Here is a 23,870-nt window from a genome sequence, read left to right as displayed (position 1 = left end):
CGCACGTTCGAGACGCCTCTAGAACATGCATTTAATCTGATTACATGGAAAATTTAAGTACTGATTAGGAGAAAGCAACTTTTATCTCGAGATCACACAAAAAAAATCCACATTTGCATCATGATGGCAGGGGGAAAATATCTCAACATTAATAAATACACATCTATTTTTTGTTTTTTTGCAAGAACATTTTGCGTTATAAAGAATCATTAGTTTAAAAAAGGTGCTCAGGAAACAAACAAAAAAAAAAACAAGTATAATAAAGACGGGATTTTCTCATCTTTATCTGTATGAGCAAGATGTGTTGCATAACAGAATAATGCGATTTATTTCTCAAACATGTTATTTGCTTTCGAATCATTTAGAAATTCAGATGGAAAATTCACAATTGGCTAAAAAATTTAATCCGACCTGTCCGGGAATTTGAGGAGCTCAAGTGTACATCAGTAATCTGAGGTGGATTATCAAGTGTATATCTGACACCGATCCATGTGAGAACAGCAACATCTCTCCAACAAACATGACATTATGGGATTTCCAGTTGTTTCACATCGAATCATTTTCATTTTAATGACTCTCAGGTGCGGTTTTTTTTTGTTGTTTTTTTTTAAGGAAAACCTGCACCAACACCTGCATTAGATACTGAAAAATCGACATGATCAGGATCCTGAGTTTGGAAACACGAGGCTGAAATAAATAATGTTCATTCTTGGAACAATGTTTAATATCTGAGAAAAGAAGTTTGATTTTAGACCAGTCACAGTTGTAGATAATCAGTGAGAGTAGTCTGGATTAAAATGTTTATTATTATTTAATGTAAAAATCTGAATAAATTATTTGAGGAAAATGATAATGTAAGGATTAGTATATAATACGAGTTGGAATATTTTGATGTATGAAATGGTGATCAAAATAATCTGATTTGTATCAGAAAGAAGGGGATTATTCTAACGGTGTTCAAGAGCCTGAGCGTCAAACCATCATCATCTATCTCACACACACACCTGATTTGCACCTGTCCAGGTTTTAAAACACTACTATTCATGATCTTCTTGTTTCTCTGCAGCTTCATGGCGCTTTGTGAAAGTCGGTGCCTCTTGTTTCTGAGGTTGCAGGTTCAAACCCGACGTTGATTTGTTTGTTTTATTTGAACAGTTTTAGTAGATGATATAATGCACTAAACGAAGGCTTTCTTCCTGCCTTCACCGGTGGTCCAGTGGTGCAGGTGCAGTCATGAGAGTGATGCTGGTGTTCAGGGTTCAAGTCCCTGTTAGGGGTCACATGTGGAGATCTTCATCCTGGGAGGTTCTGCTAATCAGGTTGATGTGTTTCTTTTAAAACGAATTGAAAAATGAATTTCACAATCGTTAAAGAGTTTCAGTGTTTCAGGGTCGTGTATTGTAGAAGTAAATAAAAATAAAGTGGCGAAACGAAAAAAAAGTAAACAAATAATAAAAAGATGCCTAATGACTAATAAAGTAAAAAAAAAAAAAAAAAAACTGTAATTAAGAAAAGTAAATGAGTAACTGGAATGCTATAACATTTTTTTAAAGAATGGTACGTGAAATAAAGTAAAAATGATAGTAAACGAAATAAAACAGCAAATGAATAAGAAAACCATGAACCAAAAAAAACATTAAGTAGAAGATAAACCAGTCAATTCATATGGAAAAGCAAAAAGCAGAAGAAAAAGATATAAATAAATAATATAGATGATGTATATAACGATAAACAAATGTTAAAAAAAAAAAAAAAAAAAAAAAAAAAAAGTAGGATAAATGATGAGAAAAGAAAAAAAAAGAAAATAAATAAATAAATATATATAGACATAGACATAAAGACATAAATAAATAATAATAGAAAATAAAGAATATAGAAAAAAAAAGAAAATATATATATATATATACAGTGAGGAAAATAAGTATTTGAACACCCTGCTATTTTGCAAGTTCTTCCACTTAGAAATCATGGAGGGGTCTGAAATTGTCATCGTAGGTGCATGTCCACTGTGAGAGACATAATCTAAAAAAAAAATCCAGAAATCACAATGTATGATTTTTTTAACTATTTATTTATATGATACAGCTGCAAATAAGTATTTGAACACCTGAGAAAGTCAATGTTAATATTTGGTACAGTAACCTTTGGTTGCAATTACAGAGGTCAAACGTTTCCTGTAGTTTTTCACCAGGTTTGCACACACTGCAGGAGGGATTTTGGCCCACTCCTCCACACAGATCTTCTCTAGATCAGTCAGGTTTCTGGCCTGTCGCTGAGAAACACGGAGTTTGAGTTTCCTCCAAAGATTCTTTATTGGGTTTAGGTCTGGAGACTGGCTAGGCCATGCCAGAACCTTGATATGCTTCTTACAGAGCCACTCCTTGGTTATCCTGGCCGTGTGCTTTGGGTCATTGTCATGTTGGAAGACCCAGCCTCGACCCATCTTCAATGCTCTAACTGGGGGGAGGAGGTTGTTCCCCAAAATCTCGCAATACATGGCCCCGGTCATCCTCTCCTTAATACAGTGCAGTCGCCCTGTCCCATGTGCAGAAAAACACCCCCAAAGCATGATGCTACCACCCCCATGCTTCACAGTAGGGATGGTGTTCTTGGGATGGTACTCATCATTCTTCTTCCTCAAAACACGTTTAGTGGAATTATGACCCAAAAGTTCTATTTTGGTCTCATCTGACCACATGACTTTCTCCCATGACTCCTCTGGATCATCCAAATGGTCATTGGCAAACTTAAGACGTGCCTGGACATGTGCTGGTTTAAGCAGGGGAACCTTCCGTGCCATGCATGATTTCAAACCATGACGTCTTAGTGTATTACCAACAGTAACCTTGGAAACGGTGGTCCCAGCTCTTTTCAGGTCATTGACCAGCTTCTCCCGTGTAGTTCTGGGCTGATTTCTCACCTTCCTTAGGTTCATTGAGACCCCACGAGGTGAGATCTTGCATGGAGCCCCAGTCCGAGGGAGATTGACAGTCATGTTTAGCTTCTTTCATTTTCTAAAGATTGTTCCAACAGTGGACCTTTTTTCACCAAGCTGCTTGGCAATTTCCCCATAGCCCTTTCCAGCCTTGTGGAGGTGTACAATTTTGTCTCTAGTGTCTTTGGACAGCTCTTTGGTCTTGGCCATGTTAGTAGTTGGATTCTTACTGATTGTATGGGGTGGACAGGTGTCTTTATGCAGCTAACGACCTCAAACAGGTGCATCTAATTTAGGATAATAAATGTAGTGGAGGTGGACATTTTAAAGGCAGACTAACAGGTCTTTGAGGGTCAGAATTCTAGCTAATAGACAGGTGTTCAAATACTTATTTGCAGCTGTATCATACAAATAAATAGTTTAAAAATCATATATTGTGATTTCTGGATTTTTTTTTTTAGATTATGTCTCTCACAGTGGACATGCACCTACGATGACAATTTCAGACCCCTCCATGATTTCTAAGTCGGAGAACTTGCAAAAAAGCAGGGTGTTCAAATACTTATTTTCCTCACTGTATATATATATATATATATATAAACAAGAGAGAGCCCAGAGTAGCATAACCCCTCCTTTCACCTCTCCAGGAGCCCCAGGTGGGACAGACCGGACTTTCTCTCTCTTTCTTTTTCTTTGCCGGATTTTACAGTCCCACCCAAGCCCAGCACCTACAGCTCACCAGGAGTCTCGAACCGAAGTTCTTTGGAGACCGGACTGCACCATTAACCCATTGAGCCATCGGAGTGAACAAGTGTCCTCTTTATTTTACAGGGTTTATCTTTTAACCTTCCAACAATACAAAAAAAGTCCACAGAAAGCTCACCTGAGGAAGGATTCAAACCAGGAACCACACATTCCAAGATCTACTGACCTACCCACTAGGCCACCATGAAAGAGACATGAGGAAGCTTCTTTTACAGGGATTTATTTTTTTTAACATTAGGATACAACACCTGCGACTTTTCCAGTAAGCCACCAGAGACCCCTCTAGAAACCCCTGTAGAAGCCATCAAGAAGCTTTGTAGTGTTGTGTCCATGTGTTTATGAAACTCAGCTAGTTTACAGCTACAAACCTTCCTATAAAAACCTTCATAAAAACTAAGAATGGAGAATCGATCGTAAATTCTTTATTTGTAAGTGAAAATAAAAAGTTGATATAAAAGGAATACATTTTGCTTTGGAGCCGCCTCTCTTTCTCTCCCACACACACACACTTCTCTTTCACAAATCCTCTAACATCAGCGTCAGTTCCGAAACTCAGTACACACACATTCTTCTTTTCTGGAGATGCTGGTCACCAAAACACTCGAATGTTGCGAGTACGTGATGTACACGACGAATACTACAGAAATACACACAGATTTAATCTAAAGACATAAAAAACATGAACCTGGGGATGTGATCTATCTCCATCTCTATCTCCTGCTGTGGTGTGTTAGAAGTGTGTGTGTGTGTGTGTGTGTGTGTGTGTGTGTGTGTGTTTGAGGTGTGCAGATAAAGTACAGTGGCTAGTATGCCTATCATGTCTGGGTGCTGTTAGTGTGTCACAAGGAGGGGTGTGTGTGTGTGTGTGTGTGTGTGTGTGTGTGTGTGTGTGTGTGTGTGTGTGTGTGTGTGTGTGTGTGTGTTGTACAGTTGTGTCTACATGTTCTCTGTCCCATCCGAGTCCTGATCTTGCAGGAGGTGTCATCAGGGGGTGAACACACCGTCCTCACAGCTCGTCGTCCTTGACCACTGCGCGCGCGCACGCGCACACATACACACACACACACACACACACACACACACACACACCAATCACCAATTAATAGTGACATTCAATAACTTCCTGTAATCATTATAGCACTTGTAAGTTTCTCACTCTTCTCTCAGTCTTTCTGTTGAACAATCGTTCACTGACCAATCAGCGCGTACCACCAACTCAAACATTAAGCAAGTCGACCAATGAAAACACGAGGGCCGAGCCGAAGGGGCGGAGCTTTGAATTTAAAACCTACACTCTAGCGATAGGAAGATCGGATCGCTCGATTTTTTGAATCTCGTCCATCAAAATAAACGAATCTTTCATTGAGTCATTTAGTTCATTCGATCAGAAATAAAATAAAATGTTACATATTTAATAATCAGATCCCCAAAACGTCTACACGCACCAACTATTGTTCCAAGCTTTTATATATGTACATCGTTTATGGGAGTCATGTGACAAAAGAACGAACGACTCGGACTAGAAGAGTCGAGAAATACGTTTCCTGTACATGACCTTCGGAGATTTCGCGATGCTTTGCTCATGCTAGAAAGTGAACGAATCACTTTTTTAAAACGACTCGTTCTTCTGAGTCACATTAAAGAATCGTGGTGCCTATAAAAGAAGTCGTAGCTCCATGGATAGGGTGTTGGACTTCTGTAATGTAGAAGATCATGAGTTCAAACCCCAGCACCACCAAACTACCCCTGCTGGGCCCCTGAGCAAAGCCCCTCACCTGCACAGTGTATAAATGAGATCATTGTTCATTTAGAAAATATAAGTGATTATAAAAAAATTAACAAATAATAGAAATGCAACATGCACATTTTTCCCCCTGATTGCTGAAGATATTAATAGTACAAGTCAGTCGAAGCCTCACTTTTTTTCTATCTCCGTCTTGAACTAGGAGGAAAAATGGAGTAATTATTCTACCAACGTACGGATATGTAATTCCTTCCAGGTTATAACATCTAACGCTGTTAAAAAATTTTGTCCAAAATGACTCATTTCAAATCTTGTCCCTTCCCTGGTAGTTCCCTGAGACTTAATTGTCTTCCTCCGACAGTTTTATAGGTTCTTGTGCATGTATTCATGGTTCGATTTGTAACATTGTAATACTCCAACCTGATTCTGGAATCCAGATTATGAGTGTAAAAAAACACAGAAGCCCAACCTGATTCTACTAAAAGCCAGGGATTATCTGATGAAGCAGACCTTCAAGGAGAAGACTGGACTCAGTATGGGCAAAGGTTATTGGGACGCCGGACTTTTCAAGCCAGATGTGGTTCTTCCTCAAACTTTTAGCGCATATGACATCTGGGGACATTTTTCTTTGAACTAGGAAACCCAATCCGGTTCCAGCATGACAGTGCACAAATCCATCTCCATGAAGATATACTACATATGTTGGAAGTGTGTGGAAGATCTTGAGAAGTGACCCCAGGCCTCCACACCTCATCTACATCAGTACCTGATTTTACTTATACTTACGTGGCTAAACGAATCTCGAACAAATCTCCAGAAAACCCAGTTGATTATCGTCGCAGAAGAATTGGAAATAAAGTGTTCAAAAAAGCACTTAAAATCTTATACTCGGGTGTCCACAAACTTTTGGGTCATATAGTGTATCTCCTTACTTGTAACAATGACACATGCTTTAAAAGTCAATGGAACATATTTATATTACGGTGATATATATGGGTTTTTACGGTATAATGGCGCTTTCTAGAAACTTCTGGAATGCAAAGTTCAATAGCACTTTGGTTTAACGTTATTTAAAAGCATGTAGCTGGTCATCGGGAGTCATGTGACCTGTCGTGAGCCCGAGTTGATTGGTGTCCAGGACATATCTGAACACCAAAACGACGTGATTCAAATCAGATTGTTCGTGAGCATGTGCTTTTTTGCACCCAGAGACGGGACACGTCCAGACACGTGCAAAAATGCTCACGTGCCGAGCGCATGGTTAGAAGAATGGCGTTCGGAATCGCTCCGAAACGTGAGAACGATGAGTTTTATGCTTCACTTAGTTTCAGCTCAGCATTCCTTCCGCGTTATTCCTGCAGTGGTGATGGATTTTTCTAGAACAGTAGTGCAGCTGCTTATTGTCACTGTATGTGTCACCTTCTTTTTAACTACTTGAAAGAAAGAAAAAAAAGGTCACGTGTGTTATGGCGAGTTCGAGTCTGGAATTGTAATCATTTATTTCTCTCTAAATGTCAAAATCAAAACAAATTCAGAACCGTGCGCTCTTCCCTGATTGGTTGCTTTCCGCACGATCGGCCGTTTAATTTTGTATCCGCTCATAAATAAAAAGTGCAAAATGTAGTAAAAAGTACGATATTAGACTTTGAAATGTACTGAAGTTAAAGTCCAAATGGAAACTGTGTAATAATAAAATCTCACCCTTTTTGTCAGGAATTTCGTCGATGGAGTTGACGATGTGGATGGCGCCCGTGGCTGAAGCTTCACCGTGGGCGTTGCTGACGTGACACTCGTATGTTCCCGCTGTATTCTTGGTCAGTGGAAAGATCTGGAGAAAACGTTGTCCGGTTTTAGTACATACAAGCCTAACCATATTCCCCAAACTGTTCCTACACACACTTTGTCTTTGGATGCTGTAGCATGAAATGTTCCCTTCACTTGAAGTAGGAGACCCAAACCTATTCCAGACATAACAATGCCCCTGTGCACATGAGCTCCATGAAGATCTGCTTTACATGGAATATTTCAGGTCTCCTGCTTTAGAGCTTCATCCCTTCACCCCAGGTCTGATCATCTCACCTACATCAGTACCTGACTTTACTCCAAAATTCTTGTGTCTGAATGAATCTCTTACAAATCCCCACAAAATCTATTGGAACATCTTCCCAGAAAAGTGGAGCTTATTATAAGAGCAAATAGGGACAACATGTTGAACGGCAAGAAGTTCCACATGTTCAAGAGGAGGAACATACCAATCTAATGGTCGGGTGTCCACAAACTTTTGTCCACATAGTGTAACGTTCAACTTCAGTATTTCTATGTTAGATACTGATGTCCATGCATGAGAAAACTACGGAGGTCCTGAAAGACCATGTGTTACAAAATGTTTTTCTTTTTTTGTTTTCCCGAAAACAACTTCAAGTTCCAAGCCTGTTAATATAAGCATTAACCATTTTCCCGATATTTTCTGCTTGAGCGTCATTGCCAGAACAGACTCTTATGGAGATCAGTGTTGAGACATCAAATTCTCACCAGAGGAAAATCATATGAGGAAAGGAAACTTTTTTTTTTCTTCTTATGCATTGTTCCTTGCACATTAAACAAGGCAGGAAATCCTTCAGCCATTAGGAATTTCGTCTTTATAAAAATATATGACTCATTTTTCCTTCCTAATGTCCAAAACACTTTTTTTTCTTCACAAACCAGTAAGAAGCAGGAAAATACTGGCGCCTTCAGCTTCTGTGTTTGCTTCGAGAGCTGTCTGAGATTACCTGAGATTACCTGTAAAATCCACAGATATTCACATTTAGGTATGTTAGTGAGAAAGAAGGCTCACCAGCACCCATCCGGTGACCTCGTGCTTCTCCGGGCCTCCCCTCATCTGGATGGCGAGGTTGTCTTGGTCTCCGGGGAGCAGCTCGGACTTGTTATCGTCTGAGATCTACATCGAGGCGATAACCGAGATAACTGCATAGAGTGTCATGCTTAAAAGCTCTAAAAAAAAATATGCTAATGCTGACAAATTGTTTTGTTTTTGTTAAACAGGAAAAAAACACTTAAGGAAATTAATGAAACATTCGAGGGGTTGATTGTTTTTCCAATAACAGCACTTCCCAGGGTGTTTTATTCCTCTTGGTCCACAGAAATTCTCCAGTTATTCAGTGACAAATGGTACTAGATGTACCATATGTAACCATAAACTAAGAATAAAAAACTAGGAAGAAAAAAGGGAAGAAACACCTGATTTACTGGACACTTCCCGTAAATCCTAGTACTTTTCTGTTATAAGAAAGTAAGATGGAAACAGTAACTCATGGAAGATTTTTAACAGTTTTTTATTCTGTGTTTCATCCCTTATTAATTTTCACTGGACCTGGTGTTCGATAATCACCTCAGATACACTTATTTGTTTGAATAATTATTTAATCCTCCTCATTTATGACTGTTGCAGGAAAACGTGCGTTATGTGTGTGCGTAAAAGGACACTCTGTGTTCTGAAAATAACGCCGCGTGCAAACAATACAGCCGGAAAGCGAGGGAGGTTTTGGTGAAAGGAAGCGTTTCGTCAAACGTGGCTTCTGCACCGAGAGGCGTTTAATGCATTAGAACAAATATCCTGAACAGAAATCACTGACTCTAAACACTGACTTCCTGTTTACTAGCATCTCTGATGTATAAGGGTACCTCAAAGCTAAAATTAGCATACTGCAAAACGTGCTAATGGACAAATTCGGATGAATTTGACTGAATTGTGTCCTTGTTTTGGATGGAAGCCACATAACCCAGTGAAACATCTTCCCAGAAGAATGGAGTTTATTACGGCAGCGATTGAGTACTCAGGTGTTCAAACTTTTGTCCATGTGGTATATTTAGTTAGAATATTTCTTCACTCGTTTTGTACCACTACAATAATCAGGAACTAGCATTCTAAAAAAAAAAAAAACATGGGAACTGTGACTTAGCATCATAGTAAACTGGCTAATCTTGAATTAGCACAGTATTTTACAACTAGCATCATAGTAAATATGCTAAGCATTATGAAGTAGCAAAGTAGTAACTGGATTAAGTATTTTTTAAAAACATATTAGTGACATTTTAGTAAACAGACTTAGCATGAACTAGCGCTCTGAACTACAAGTGGGAAATAAAAAAACACACTATTGGAAGCTGAAATGATTTAAATGTAAATTTGATGTCGTGTTCTGAGGTGGAAAGTCAAGTCAAGTCAAGTTACTGGTCTAAAAATCTACTCAAATGAAACTGAAAAGTAGCTCATTTTAAATTTAGTCAAAATAAAAATTAGCGTGAGGTAGATGGGGGATGGGAGATGGGAGATGGGTATATGGTTGTGTAGATCTAAATCTCAAACTAGTTATTTTAAAATTAAAGGAACATGTTTACGAATTAAAGTGCAATAACAAAAGAATTAATAAAACAAAAAGAAATGGAGATTCAGAATTTAGACAGTAAATGGGCTCTGCATCACTGGTATCATCTCCATCTTTCTTTTCAGGGTGTCTCTTCTCCATCAATCAATCGGTAGTTTCAAGCGTGTAATTTTGTTCATCTTGCATTATTTTTTAGCTATTTATTCATTTTCTCAGTAAAAAATATGATTTCAAATTTAGTCAAGTACAATACGTTCAACAAAAGATGCTTAAAAGTTTTAAAAACTACTTCAAAAAATAAAAGTACACAAAAAACCCTACTCAGTTACAGTAATGCGAGTAAATACAGTACAGAGTAAACTTCTGTAACACAAATGCTTAAAAAGTTTTAATGATTTATAACTAAGCTGAAATTCATGATGTTCTGTAGACTGTAAAAGCTCCACCCAGAGGAACAGGGTCTTGTCCTGCACTAGTAGTTTGGGAGCATGGCTGTGTTTTTTGCCTGATTTCCATTTTCCAGTGTTTTTGTTTGTTTTATTTTATGTTACTGGGTGTGTTTTGCTGTTACCTTCCTCCAGCTGAGCACCGGTGTGGGAAGGCCGATGGCCTCGCAGCTGAGGAAGACCTGAGCACCGGTGACGTTCCAGACCTGACCCGGACCCGTAATGATTACAGGAGCTGAGAGAGGCAAAAAGATATATAATAAAAAAATATATATATATGTGGGTAAAAGTTGAAAAAAGTCTGCTGTAAAAACTTGGGTCATGTGGTGTTTTCATGAATCCTAATCCTATCTGAAAGAATGGAATTTCAGTCATTCATGGGTATGGACCTGGAGCTGGCTTGCTTACACAAAACTCTTGTTGTGTGTGTGTGTATGTTTGTTTAAGTGCTTTTCCATGGTACTGATATCAATCACTGTGACTCATTTTTGTGGAATCTCTTGATTGAATATATTTAGAAAAATTCTTCCCAGCAGCCCGAGGGACAGGGACAGAGAATGCAGCGAGCTGGAGCTTGACTGTTATCAGCCTCCTGGAGCTTTTTCGAGACTTTGATGAAGACGGAGCTCAAGATAAATCTGTGCTTGAATTCTGCACTAAATAAACCATGTACTCAAGAACGTACTCGTGTACAGAAAATACTCGATCAGGGTTTTTTTTTTTTTTAATGTTTTTATTTATTTATCATTTAAAAATGACATTTTATTTAAAATAATTCCATAATTTTTATTTCTTTAGTCACAATGAAAAAAATATAATATACTAATGGAAAATGCAGCAATGTTCTTTTATATTTTATAATAAAAATATTGAATTATTATAGTATATATACTTACCCACATATACCTTTTTTATTCTAATATTTTTTGCTGCATTTTTTAAATGAGTTTTTCCCTTGTGACTAATTTAATAATACATATTTTCTATAAAAAAAAAATTTTCGTATATAAAAATGTGAATAACTAATGAATAATGCTTTTGAACTGTTAAATAAAGTAAAAAGAAAGAAAATACTAAACAAACTGTTTAATAGGATGGATGTTAGTTTTATTTATTTAATTTGTCTTAGTGGTTTATATTTATATAATAATAATAATAATAATAATAATAATAATAATACATAATCATCTTAAAAGTCGAGCTTCAACAGAAACATTTAAACATTAAATGCATATTCAGATGTGTAAAAGAATAAAATAATGAGAGCTCAGAAGTTTTGGCCCCCTTCCTCACCTTTGGCACACTTGCCCTTGTTGTGTACGGTAACGGCGGGTTTGTGGAGGCGCTCGGCGGACACGCTGGCCGCTTTCAGCTCGCACACGCTCCGGTACTCCACACCGTCCGAGCCGCACACCGCGTAATCGCCGTTTTTGCACGCGCACACGCCGAGCTCGTTCTTCTTCTTGTTCTTCGGGTTTTTCTTGTCCTCGTGTCCTCGTGTCGCTCGGACGCACTCGAATCCTGGGGCGCACCGTGGAGCCGCGGAGCCGCGCGCACCGCACTGCTCTCCGGGTCCGGCGGCGCACAGCTCGCAGCAGCCGCACGGGTCCGGCACGCGGAAAGCGCAGCCCGCGGGCGGCAGCGGGGCGCAGGAGCTCGGGTCACAGGGACCGCAGGAGCGCGGGAGAGCAGCGGCGGCGAGCGCCGGGAGAACCAACACCCACAGCAGCATCATCGCGACGAGAAGCGGGGGAATGTCGGAGCGCCGCTCCTGCTCCGGCTCTGGGGGTTTAACGGAGATCAACTGCGGAGGCGGGACCCCGCAGAACACTTTACACGCCCACTTTACAATCTGCTCGTTAATATTTTATCACAAATTGAGAATTTCACGATTTGTTCTACAAAATAAACAACGACCAATAATAGAAATGATACATGTATTGTTTTGTCACACATTTCTACTGAACATCTTGTAATCACGACCTCCAAAGTCGTGTGAGAAGGTCACATGTGCTTCTTTATAAACATCCCATTCAACATTTAGTCCACATCTGTTGAGCTCTACTGCAGATCTTCCACTCAAACCCATGAAAACCATATCTTCAGGATTGTGACCATGGGTAAGGTGATGCTGGAACAGGTTCGGTTCTCCAGCTTTAAGTTTTCAAGCTTCCATATTCATACGTTCTTAATTTTGTGTTAACAGTTTGGGAACAAAACACTTCTGACTGAAAACAATCCAGATGTTTAAACACGTTTAGCCATATTAGTGAATAGTCAATTTTTGGACCCAAATCCAAAGAAAATATTATCTTTCATTACCATCATAACTTCTCAAAATGATTTTCAACGATTTATTACAATTGTATCTGTCTGACATCTTTACAAACTGTGAGACGAGACGACTTCAGAAAGTTTACTTCCACACAGGAAGCTTTGGGACTCCTTTATAAATATTTTGACCTTGAATCCAAAATACTGGACATTCCACAAATTCCTCGGTCTTCATGCTTACGGTTCGCTTCTCCCTCTATGAAATCATCCTGAAAAGAGGAGACGAATGTTGCACTCAGGACAAGGGATTTTTTTACGAGTTTATTTGATGTATTTGGTGACGAAGGCGGCGGCGATGTCCCTGTAGGGAGTGGGAGAGTCCGAGCGTGATGGTGGGATTCGGCAGAGGGAACGGAAGCGTGGAGAACGCAGGAGCAGGTTGTGAGCGAGACCGATGCAGCTGGAGCTGAGCCAATACAGCGCCATGGACTAGAGCAGAAAAAGAGGGAAAAAAAAGAGAGAAAATTGTAAAACAGTATCGATGATCCTGTGTTCACATTACAGAATAACAAAGTGATGTGAATTAAGTGAATTTCTCCGATTCTTCTGATCAAACCTTCAGCACGTGTTTCTTTACTTTCTTTATTCCCAACATACAATTATAGATGATAATTTGGTTGTCGTTATCTAAATGCATTTTTTTATCCACTCACATCAGACGTCGAATTAGTTTGGAAGCCGGTTTTATTCACATGGGAAAAAAGTTTGCCTAATTCCGACTTCAATTCATATGATTCTGACTTTTTCCCCCTCGCAATTCTGACTTTATTTCTGCCAATTCTGTCATTTTATTTCTGCTAATTCCGACTTGATTTCTGCCAATTCCGACTTGATTTCTGCCAATTCCGACTTGATTTCTGCCAATTCCGACTTGATTTCTGCCAATTCCGACTTTTTCTGCCAATTCCGACTTTATGTCTGCCAATTCCGACTTTATGTCTGCCAATTCCGACTTTATGTCTGCCAATTCCGACTTTATGTCTGCCAATTCCGACTTTATGTCTGCCAATTCCGACTTGATTTCTGCCAATTCCGACTTGATTTCTGCCAATTCCGACTTTTTCTGCCAATTCCGACTTTATGTCTGCCAATTCCGACTTTATTTCTGCCAATTCCGACTTTATGTCTGCCAATTCCGACTTGATTTCTGCCAATTCCGACTTGATTTCTGCCAATTCCGACTTGATTTCTGCCAATTCCGACTTTTTCTGCCAATTCCGACTTTTTCTGCCAATTCCGACTTTATGTCTGCCAATTCCGACTTTATTTCTGCCAATTCCGACTTTATTTCTGCCAATTCCGACTTTATGTCTGCCAATTCCGACTTTATTTCTGCCAATTCCGACCTTGTTTCTGCCAATTCCGACTTTGTTTCTGCCAATTCCAACTTTGTTTCTGCCAATTCCAACTTTTTTGCAATTTCAACCCAATTTCTCATGATTCTGCTTCCCCCCCTCCCCCCACTCACAATTCCAACTTTTTCCCCCTCACAATTCCGACTTTATTTATCGCAATTCCGACTTTTCCTACATAAAATTCTAGATCAAATCATGATTTCTCGTTATACAAATGGCTTTTTTGATCCACTCACATCAGACATCTAATTAGTATAAAAGCCCGATTCCGCCACACAACAAAGTTTGTCTAATTGCGACTTTATTTCTCGCAAATTCCGATTTTCTTTCTCGCAATTCCGACTTTATATTTCAAAATTACGACTTTATATTTTGAAATTCCAACTTTTTCTTCTCCACGATTTCGTCTTCATTTTTCGCAATTCTGTCTACAGTTGATTCAGACACGTGAGACCGCTAACGTGAAAGAGGGATAATATCAAAGCGATCTACACTCATCGCCGACAATCTGCTTATTTTTTCCTCCACGTATCAGTGTACTATGATGTTCTCATGTCAGATATGAAAAAGTGGAACAGGAGTGTTTTCATGTTATAAAAAAACAAACAAAAAAACAGCTCTTGAATTTAGACATGCGTCTAGCGCTTGCAAACGTGACGCAAAAACGTGAGGCCCGTTTTGGCTGTTTGTTCAGCCATAACATGTAAGCATGAATGATAACGTAACCTGGGGTATAGATAAACGTATCAGACAAAGCAGACCTCTCGCCCGGGCCACAAGCCCTTTCTCCCAGTCTACTCCAGCAGGGGCAAATCAGTCTGAACATCTCTGCTGGCACTCGGATCTGTTATGTAACATGGTGTGAAGACACAACAGTGTCCTCACTCTGATCGTGAAACTGATTTGTCAGCAGAGATGAAACGGAAAGCGAGAGAGAAAAAGATTTCCTTTGTTTTTCAACGTCTCGTTCCACATTTAGGTTCCAATTTTCCTCTTATAATAAGCTCCGTTCGTATAAACAGAGACGTTGTGCTCAACAATACGACATGTCCAGTTAGTGTGAACACAATACACTTATAAACGACGCAACAAAAATCTATAGAAACAGAAAGACGTTCAATTACACGGCGGAAAGCCATAAAAAAGTGGGAACGTGGAAGCTGTTGGTCATCATCACATCAGCGAATCAGAATCCATCTGATGTCTAATTCATTACATCACTATATATTTAACTGTCCACACACACACACACACACACACACACACACACACACACACACAGACAATGACTCAGAGAGACAGAAATATACACAGCGACACAAAATGACAGACACACACAGACACACACACATACATAGAAACCGACACAAAGAGACAAAGACACACAAATACACACAGAGACAGCCACACACACATAGAAAGACTGAGACAAAGAGACATGCACGCATACACATGCACACACATGCACACACACGCACACACACGCACACACACGCACACACACGCACGCAAACACAAATCACTCACAGAAGGTACAGTGGCAGCTAAAGGAATCATGACCAGAGAGATTCCTCTGATGAAGTTGGTCACGCACTTCTGGAACGTCGATTGTTCGAGCTTGCTCAGTGCGTACACCTGCCGAAAAACCCGACACACACACACACACACACACACACACACACACACACACGCACACACACACACACACATGCACACGAGCATCTCATTCATAGCTATATACCATAACACCATAACACGTGCACATAGACACGCAGGCCAGAACACAAACCTGATTTCTGTCACAGTGCTGAAAATTTAAGTGTATTTGCCTCAGTGTGTGTATCAGTGTGTGTGTGTTTGGTGTGAGACTTTGTTTCATTCAATGTCTCATTTCTGGGTTAACATTTAATGTTACGACTAAACACACTGCCATTTACATTGAAAAAAAACCTTCGGGAACAGGGAAACCCCACCCTATTCTCTTTTGGCTCTATTGTTTAATGAAAATGTGTGTGTGTGTGTGTGTGTGTGTGTTAAAGATTTTCTTCCGTCCCTTCTTTTTTTCCTGTCATGAAGGTTACACCCTAAAACCCTTAAAAAACTATTTAAAAAAAAAAGTATAAAAATGGTCTCTCACTCTCACACACTCTCATTCACACACACACACACACACACACACACACACACACACACACACACACACACACACACACACACACACACACCCCTAAGTGCAGCTCTCACCTCAGTGATGAGCAAGTTGATGAGGCCCAGAGACACGGGGATGATCCAGGTCGAGTCCGGTACGGTGAGATCTGGAAACCAGAGGGCGCCACCTGCTGCCAGTTGTTGCTGCAATACTAAACACACGCACACGCGCACGCGCACGCACACACACACACACACACACACACACACACACACACACACACACACACACACACACACACACACCAGTTTGGATTTCATTTCTACTCATTTCAAGCAATGCCAAAAAAACCGAGAACTGTCCCCTATACACACACTTATATACATATTATACACATACACTTATTGTACATGCTGCTATATGTTCACTGCATGTCCTGAGAGTCATATAGAATAAAGATTAACATGGCAGAGGTAGAGCTGCATCTTCCTGGAGACACAAAAGGAAAAGAACGTCTGGTTTATTTCATCTCTTTTGGCGTGTGTGTAAAAGGACTCAGAGGGCACTTTCATAAATTGCATCTTCATTGCATCATATTGCATTAGGGGAATCGTATCGCATCAGTAGCTGCTTCATATGTATCTTTAATGTATCGTATCGTTGGCACTGCATCGAGATGCGAATCAAAACATCCCTAATGGGTACTATTGTACCCCACTTATTTTTTTTTTTACATATTAAAATTCAACAATTTAATACATTTGAATAATATATTGAATTTTAATTTTTTTATAAAAAAAATTTCAGTCATTTATCTTTTACGTCTCTCGCACACAGACCCCTCAGGAGGCGCTTTACCGGCCGGGACGTGTTCCAATCCCACGCTGAGGTTACGCAGGGAGAGAGAGACGCACACCCACATGGGCAACTGCACCCAGACGAGCAAACTGGCCTTGAAAGGGTGGCAGTTATCCCTCACGTACAGCTCAGACACGATCCGACGAAGATTCTTCTTAAAGTGATACCTGCAGATCGATAAAATACGAAATGAATCTGAAATTTCTGCATAGAAAAGCGTATTGGGCACAATTTGATCGTTTCTGGACCTGGATTCTGTTCTCATGGTTGGCATCATCTAGTGGCGTTTATAGTTTTTGTAAAGTAGTTACTAGCCAGTGTTATTTCTCATTCTGGTCAGCGGAATGACACGCGCTGATATGATGCACGTATGAACCAGACAGACCCTCATCTCAACCTGTGCTAGCTAGAAACCTGTAACTAGCATTCTTATAGTTGAAGTGCCTAGCAATTATGCCACAAGCTAACAGACTATGTAACTGCAAGCTAGAAATATTTAGCTAGCAGCTAGCTAGAAAGTAAATACAAGCTAGCATTCTGATGTTTAAAGTACCTAGCAAATACACCACACCCAGACAGACTGTATAGTCTAAGCGATGCTAGCTAGGATATCCTGACAGACAATATAATTACAAGCTAGCATTTCGATGGTTAAAGTTCTTAGCAATTATGCTACAATCTGACAGAGTATGTAACCGCTAACTAACGCAACCAGACAAGCATCGTTTACACAGAATCCGTCAAAAATGGCTGCAAGCTGAGAATCTAGCAAGATAGTATTAATGCCACATGGACAGCATGTTAAAAGCTTATAATGAATAAAGGTAAAAAGTTAATAGTGAAGTTCCTACCTGCACATTTTCTCGGACCAGCCCTTCTCCTTGGCCCTGACTGAGATCTCGTAGCGTAGCCGGTGTGCCAGCTCTGCTATTTCCTTCTGTACGGCTTCAATCTAGCTGAGAGAAAAACGACCGTGCGGTTATTCAGATGTCTGGATAACATTTATGGAAGGAGTCTCCAGTTTCAGTGTAGCATAGCGAGCTGCCTTTTCTCGTCTCAAACTACTCGTTCTAGGAAGTTCGACGTGACTGATCGTAGCTCTAAAAGGATAAAAACAATGTTCTGGAATAGATGAAATAGACAGATCTTGAAACGCTCCAGAATGGAAACCGTAAGCCGTTAATTGTACGTTTTTTTACCTAATGCAACTTGATGAGGATTGGACAACAGTTTTACTTCCTGCAATGATTTAAAAAGATTCATAAATTCGACAAAGCAAAAAGAAATCCCACAGAATCCCAGAACAGAATTATTCCCTGGAAACATGACCCCCTGAACCTCGAGGCTTGTTCTGAAAGAAGGCCAAGAGCGAGACATTATGAAACATAAACGGAGACATGGGAAATAAAGAGCATGATTGTGAAAACACAGGCAGATTCTTCTGTAAGCTACACCACATAGACAAATGTTTGTGGACACCTGATCATGTACTTCTTTTTGAGCATCCCATTCCACATTCAGTCCTTATTTGCTGTTATCATAACCTCGACCTCTCTAGGAAGATGTTCCATTAGATTTTGTGGGGATTTTTGATTATTTAACTACAAGGCTGGTAGTAAAGTCAGGTGCTGATGTAGCTGAGAAGGTGAGGAGGCCTGGGGTGCAGTCAGCGTTCACATTTATCATGTTTAATAGGGTTGGAGCTCTATAGGATGAGATCTTCCACTCCAAACCATGTGAAGCATATCTTCATGGAGCTGGCTTTGTGCACAGGGGCATCGTTATGCTGGAACGTGTTTGGGTTTACAGTGTATATATGAGTGTGTATATATGAGTGTGTGTGTATATATGAGTGTGTATGAGGAAAAAATTCAGTCTTTAACCCATAAACAGTGCGAATGTTTAAAAAGAGATGAAGATAAACAAGAACAAGCCCCAGTGTGTTTACTTCACCGCAAGGTCAGGAAGCCATTTCCGTTTAGGAAAAACAGAAATGTTGTTCTATTCGTCTACATTTCTTTAAAACATGGGGCTGAGGACATCCGCCGAGCAAATCGAATTAAGAGGAGAAAACTTGTGAAAGGCATCGCATAATGAGACCTTGGTGTTCACTTTAACATGGAATACATTGTGAATATATAAAAAAAAGAAAAGTAAAAAACGTTTTTTTTATTGATTTTAAATTCTCAAAAATACAAATCTTAAGCTTAAGAATATGACTTTTTTAAAAGATAATCAATCAAAAGACTAAAACAAATAAATCACATCATTTTGATGACCAGTGTAATCAATAATTTAGCATGACCGGATTTTTGAGCTCGTCTGTTAGTAACTCTTTAAAGTTCCATTTGTAACATTAAATGAAGTTATTAAATGCTTTAAAAGTATTAATTGTTTGTTAATTTCAACATTTACGAATATATTTACTTTTGAGATCTGTTAACTATAGTTGATGCGCTATGAACTAACATGAACGAGGTACAGCGAGCGGGTGGTCTCGCGTGTCAAAACAAACAGCATGGGGTGTCAGTGATCCGCCTCTAGAGGCCGCTTTCGTATTGCAGATGCAACCTGGAAAAACTAGCAGTATGGATTTTTGTGGACAGTTCCAGCAATCATCTATTGGTGCCAATTATTTGACAAAACCAATGAATCGGTCGACCTCTACAAGTAAATCAACTGGATGCACGTCCTGTCAATTGTTTCATAGAGCACCTTTAACCACTCCCCCTACACCCCTGTCCCTACAAAGCAAGTGTTAAATAAGTAAGACAAGACCTTTGCGATGATAGTGGCCTGGTATATGGCGAGCGGCAAAGTGATGATGCTGCGCAGCACCACCGTGGTGCAGATGATGCCCGCCCACCACGGCAACGTCGTCATCTGCTGGCTAGAGATCAGGAGCTGCTCGGTGAAGTGGACCGGAGCCGAATCCGCCACGCTTTCGTACCACCCGGATCCGGACGAGCTCACGCACCTCACGCCGAACGGCTGCAGGTATAAACCTGCCACTGACGTTACGTATCTGGAGGTGAGAGCGCGATCGGGTCCGGGTCTCGAGTCCGTCCTGATCATGCCCTGGGACATGCATCTCGCTATCGGATGGATTCCACGGAACCGGGACCTTAAGGAGAGGTTTAAGCTGGGCAGGAACGAGAGCCTGAGAGAAAGAGGATGGAGTGCATGTGTTGGAGCTATAGGATTTCCTGTGTTTAGGTTATGAGACCTGATATGATCTATAATATCTCAATAGGATTTTGTACCTCCTATCATTACATCATAATAGTTTTGTATATATTAAAATATATATTTATTAATATTAGGGCTGTCAATCGGTTACAAATGTAATTGTGATTATTCGCACGATTGTCACGAGTTAACTTGTTAACTTATTTGTAATTTTTTCCCGTTCTTAATGTTAAATTAATACTTTTCAAGTGTTTAATCTTTTAATCAGCATGCGCATGGAAAAATATTGATGCTTTATGCAAATGTGTTTATTTTTTTTAAACCAAACTCAACATAGAGCATGAAGACAAAATATTTTTGCAAATGTTGTAAAGTAATTACGGAGTAAATTACGTAAATCATCGGGACACCAAACGGAACGCTTGCTATGTTTCCGCACGGACGGTTTTAATTGCCAGATGTGTGTATCACGGCGGATTTTGGTGCTTGATTTGTGACTTGGCACAAAACAAATGTTTAGTAATTAAAAGTTTTTATTTTTTATTTTTTACAGAAAGGACTCCACCATGCTTGCATTCTTTCCTTCACTTGTTTAACAACCTCTCCATTATTTTGCACAGTTCATCACTTCTCCACCTTTACCACCTCACCTCACCACTCCACTGCCCTCCCTCGTCCTCCCGCCAGCCCACCTCTCCCTCTCTCTGTCTCTCTCTCATATGTACTCTAACTTCAAATGACTTTCATTCCTCTTCTCTCCAATGTGTACCTCCACCTCTCCAGTAGTGATGGGAAGCTCGGATCATTTTAGTGACTCGGTTCTTTGAAACTCGTTTATCAAAATAAATGAATCTTTTATTGAGCCATTTAGTTCATTTCCTGTCTTTAATCAAAAATTATTCAATAATCAGATCCACAACACATCTACACACACCAACTTAACCATAGTTCCAATAATAAAAATATGAGAGTGCAGCAAAGGACAAATGATAATAAACTGAATCACTGAATCACATTTTCAGGTCGTTCTTTTGTCACGTGACTCCCATAATTACAATAACGCCAGGATTCAGACAAAAAACATCCGATCTTTTGCACTGTGTAGCATCTATAGGAGTCACGTGATAAAAGAATGAACGACTCGGACCAGAAGAGTAGAGAGATGAACTACTCAATTATGTTTCCTGTTTATTATCTATGGAGATTTTGCAAAGCTTTGCACATGCGCGTCCAGTAGAAAAATGAACGAATCATTTTTTGAGTCGACTCGTTCTTCTGAGACACATTAAAGAATCGTTCGAAATAAACGAATCGTTCATGAACAACACATCAATACTCTACATTCTCTCACCACAAATCGCAATATAATCTGCGAACATCATAGTTTATGGAGGCTCCTGTCTGACCTCATCCATGAACCTGTCCATCACCACTGCAAACCGGAAATAGACGATCCTTGATGGAATCCCACCTCCACCTTGATCCAGTCTGTCGTTTCTACTGCACACTTCACTGCTGTCTTACTGTCATACATGTCCTGCACCACCCTCACATACTTCTCTGCCACACCAAACCCAACACCGGAATCCTCACCTCCCGACGTTGTTCCACATCTTCTACACCACCAGCGATCCCGTTATCTAATAATTTAACAAACCGCTCCGTTTATCCATCATCCACATTCAACCTGCTGAATGTCAGTGCAGCATGACAGACAGACCGGCGCGCAGAAATGACGCAATTCGTGTGCGCCTTGGGAAATCCTGTCGCTTCCGGTATCATTCCAGTGTTGCTATGGTGAGCTGTTGCAGGGAGAAGAGGTGGAGAAGGTGGAGGAGTTCAGGTACCTGGGGTCAACAGTGCAAAGTAATGGAGAGTGTGTTAGAGAAGTGAAGAAAAGAGTGCAGGCAGGGTGGAGTGGGTGGAGAAGAGTGATAGCAGGAGTGATTTGTGATAGAAGAGTATCTGTGAGAGTGAAAGGGAAAGTTTATAGGACTGTGGTGAGACCTGAGATGTTGTATGGTTTAGAGACAGTGGCATTGAGTAAAAGACAGGAGGTGGAGCTGGAGGTAGCAGAGCTGAAGATGTTGAGATGTTCGTTGGGAGTGACGACGATGGACAGGATTAGAAATGAGTTTATTAGAGGGACAGCGCATGTAGGACGTTTTGGAGAAAAGGTGAGGGAGGTGAGATTGAGATGGTTTGGACATGTGAAGAGGAGGGACATGGGGTATATCAGTAGGAGCCACCAGGAGGAGGAAAAGAGAAAGACCAAGGAGAAGGTTTATGGATGTGGTGCGGGAAGACATGCAGGCATCCATCCATCCATCCATCCATCCATCCATCCATCCATCCATCCATCTATCTATCTATCTATCTATCTATCTATCTATCTATCTATCTATCTATCTATCTATCTATCTATCTATCTATCTATCTATCCGTCCGTCCGTCCGTCCGTCCGTCCGTCCGTCCGTTACAATATATAAATATGTAAATATATATCATGTAAATATACGTTGTTTGAAAAAGAATATACGTTATTTGTAAAAAAAATAAGAAGAAGAAAAAGAGGAAGAAAAAGAAAAGAGCACCGCCACCTGCTGGCGCACAAACGCTGTAACATCAATTCGGTACATGTATTGAGAATATTTCATCATGAGGGATGGATTTTCATCGTTGATGTGGTTTTCTGATGGGAGGCCATAACATTAACAGAAATTAAGTAACAGAATTACTTAATTTCTCGCAGCTGTGCTCCTTCTAGTAGTGTAAGTTTAGTTTAGAGTTTCTATCCAATCATATTTCAGACGTCATATCACCTGTTCAAGTGAATCTGCCATGAGGCCTTCAGATCCAGCAGTGCGGGAGCTCTTTAGCATAAAGTACACATTTTTGCATATGTAAATGAAACAAATAAACAAAAATAAAAATAACTCCTTCTTACAAGAAATAATGCACAATGAGCACTCAAACTTTAATACTGTCATCATAAAAAAACATAAGTTCCAGACTGAAACAATGAGGTAAAATCTTGTGATTAATAATGTACTGTTTAGAAACACAGAATCCGTCATTACAGGGAATGTAAGTGAGATTCATTATACACACAAGTGTATAATAAAAAGCAGGCCAAAGTTCAAAATGTTTTGTTGACCGCACGCGAAGTCTGTCGTCGGTTACCGGCCCCTGGTTTGCGCAGACGCAGCTGGCGCAGTCGGTGCTGCAGTTTTTTGGGGATCTTTCCTCGCTTGTTGAGGATTTCACGCAGCCTCTGCTTGGGTGTTTTGGATAATCGGAAGTCACAGATGGTGGGGTAGTGCTCGTATTCCACCCTGCAGGAGCGTGTAACCGGAACGTATCCCTCCGCCATCACCGTAACCTTGTAGTCGCCCGGGTTGAGCAGGCGCCAGTAATCGCCGTCAGATGCTGGAGATGTAAAAGTCCTGATTAGTCAGAATGTTTTAAAAACAGCAACTTCAGTAAATCACAGATTTATACAAATGCACATGTGAGCGAGACAAACTAAAGGAACTGCGCTAGGTAAAGTGGTAAATGCACTTTTCTTACTTTGTATATTAGAGGTCGACCTACGTTGGATCGTAGTTGCCGATAATTGATTAATCAACAGATCAGTTTTTAAAACAAAATGGATATTAGATAGCAAACACAACACTCTAGGTAAAATAGACATTATTACATACAAC

At 40.1% G+C, this 23,870-nt stretch overlaps 3 protein-coding genes across 3 annotated transcripts in view; all 3 read right to left on the bottom strand.

Annotated features, from left to right (window-relative positions):
* Positions 1 to 3,904: 3,904 nt before the first annotated feature.
* On the bottom strand, positions 3,905 to 13,036 carry igfbp7 (insulin-like growth factor binding protein 7). The gene is made up of 5 exons (XM_083566573.1): positions 11,572 to 13,036; positions 10,404 to 10,513; positions 8,281 to 8,385; positions 7,146 to 7,272; positions 3,905 to 4,729 (listed from the first exon to the last, which is right to left on the bottom strand). Exons 1-5 carry the CDS (start codon positions 12,011 to 12,013, stop codon positions 4,707 to 4,709), a joined length of 807 nt encoding a protein of 268 aa, XP_083422699.1. The 5' UTR covers positions 12,014 to 13,036; the 3' UTR covers positions 3,905 to 4,706.
* cox18 (cytochrome c oxidase assembly factor COX18) lies at positions 12,622 to 21,915 on the bottom strand. Its single transcript, XM_083566562.1, has 7 exons — positions 21,757 to 21,915; positions 19,753 to 20,134; positions 17,826 to 17,926; positions 16,975 to 17,141; positions 16,212 to 16,327; positions 15,495 to 15,602; positions 12,622 to 13,041 (listed from the first exon to the last, which is right to left on the bottom strand). Exons 1-7 carry the CDS (start codon positions 21,774 to 21,776, stop codon positions 12,874 to 12,876), a joined length of 1,062 nt encoding a protein of 353 aa, XP_083422688.1. The 5' UTR covers positions 21,777 to 21,915; the 3' UTR covers positions 12,622 to 12,873.
* A 1,201-nt stretch (positions 21,916 to 23,116) lies between these two features.
* The window catches only part of cpxm1b (carboxypeptidase X (M14 family), member 1b), a 48,634-nt gene continuing 47,880 nt past the window's right edge, over positions 23,117 to 23,870 (bottom strand). The window contains exon 15 of the mRNA XM_083566490.1: positions 23,117 to 23,592. Within this exon, the coding sequence (XP_083422616.1) occupies positions 23,303 to 23,592 (290 nt within the window). The 3' untranslated portion in view covers positions 23,117 to 23,302. The remainder of the gene's footprint in view (positions 23,593 to 23,870) is intronic.

The sequence above is a fragment of the Silurus aristotelis genome, assembly GCF_946808225.1.
Source record: "Silurus aristotelis genome assembly, chromosome: 17".
Classification (NCBI taxonomy): Eukaryota; Metazoa; Chordata; class Actinopteri; order Siluriformes; family Siluridae; genus Silurus; species Silurus aristotelis.
Note: the sequence above shows the minus strand (reverse complement) of the source record. Positions and strands in the feature narration are given on the sequence as shown.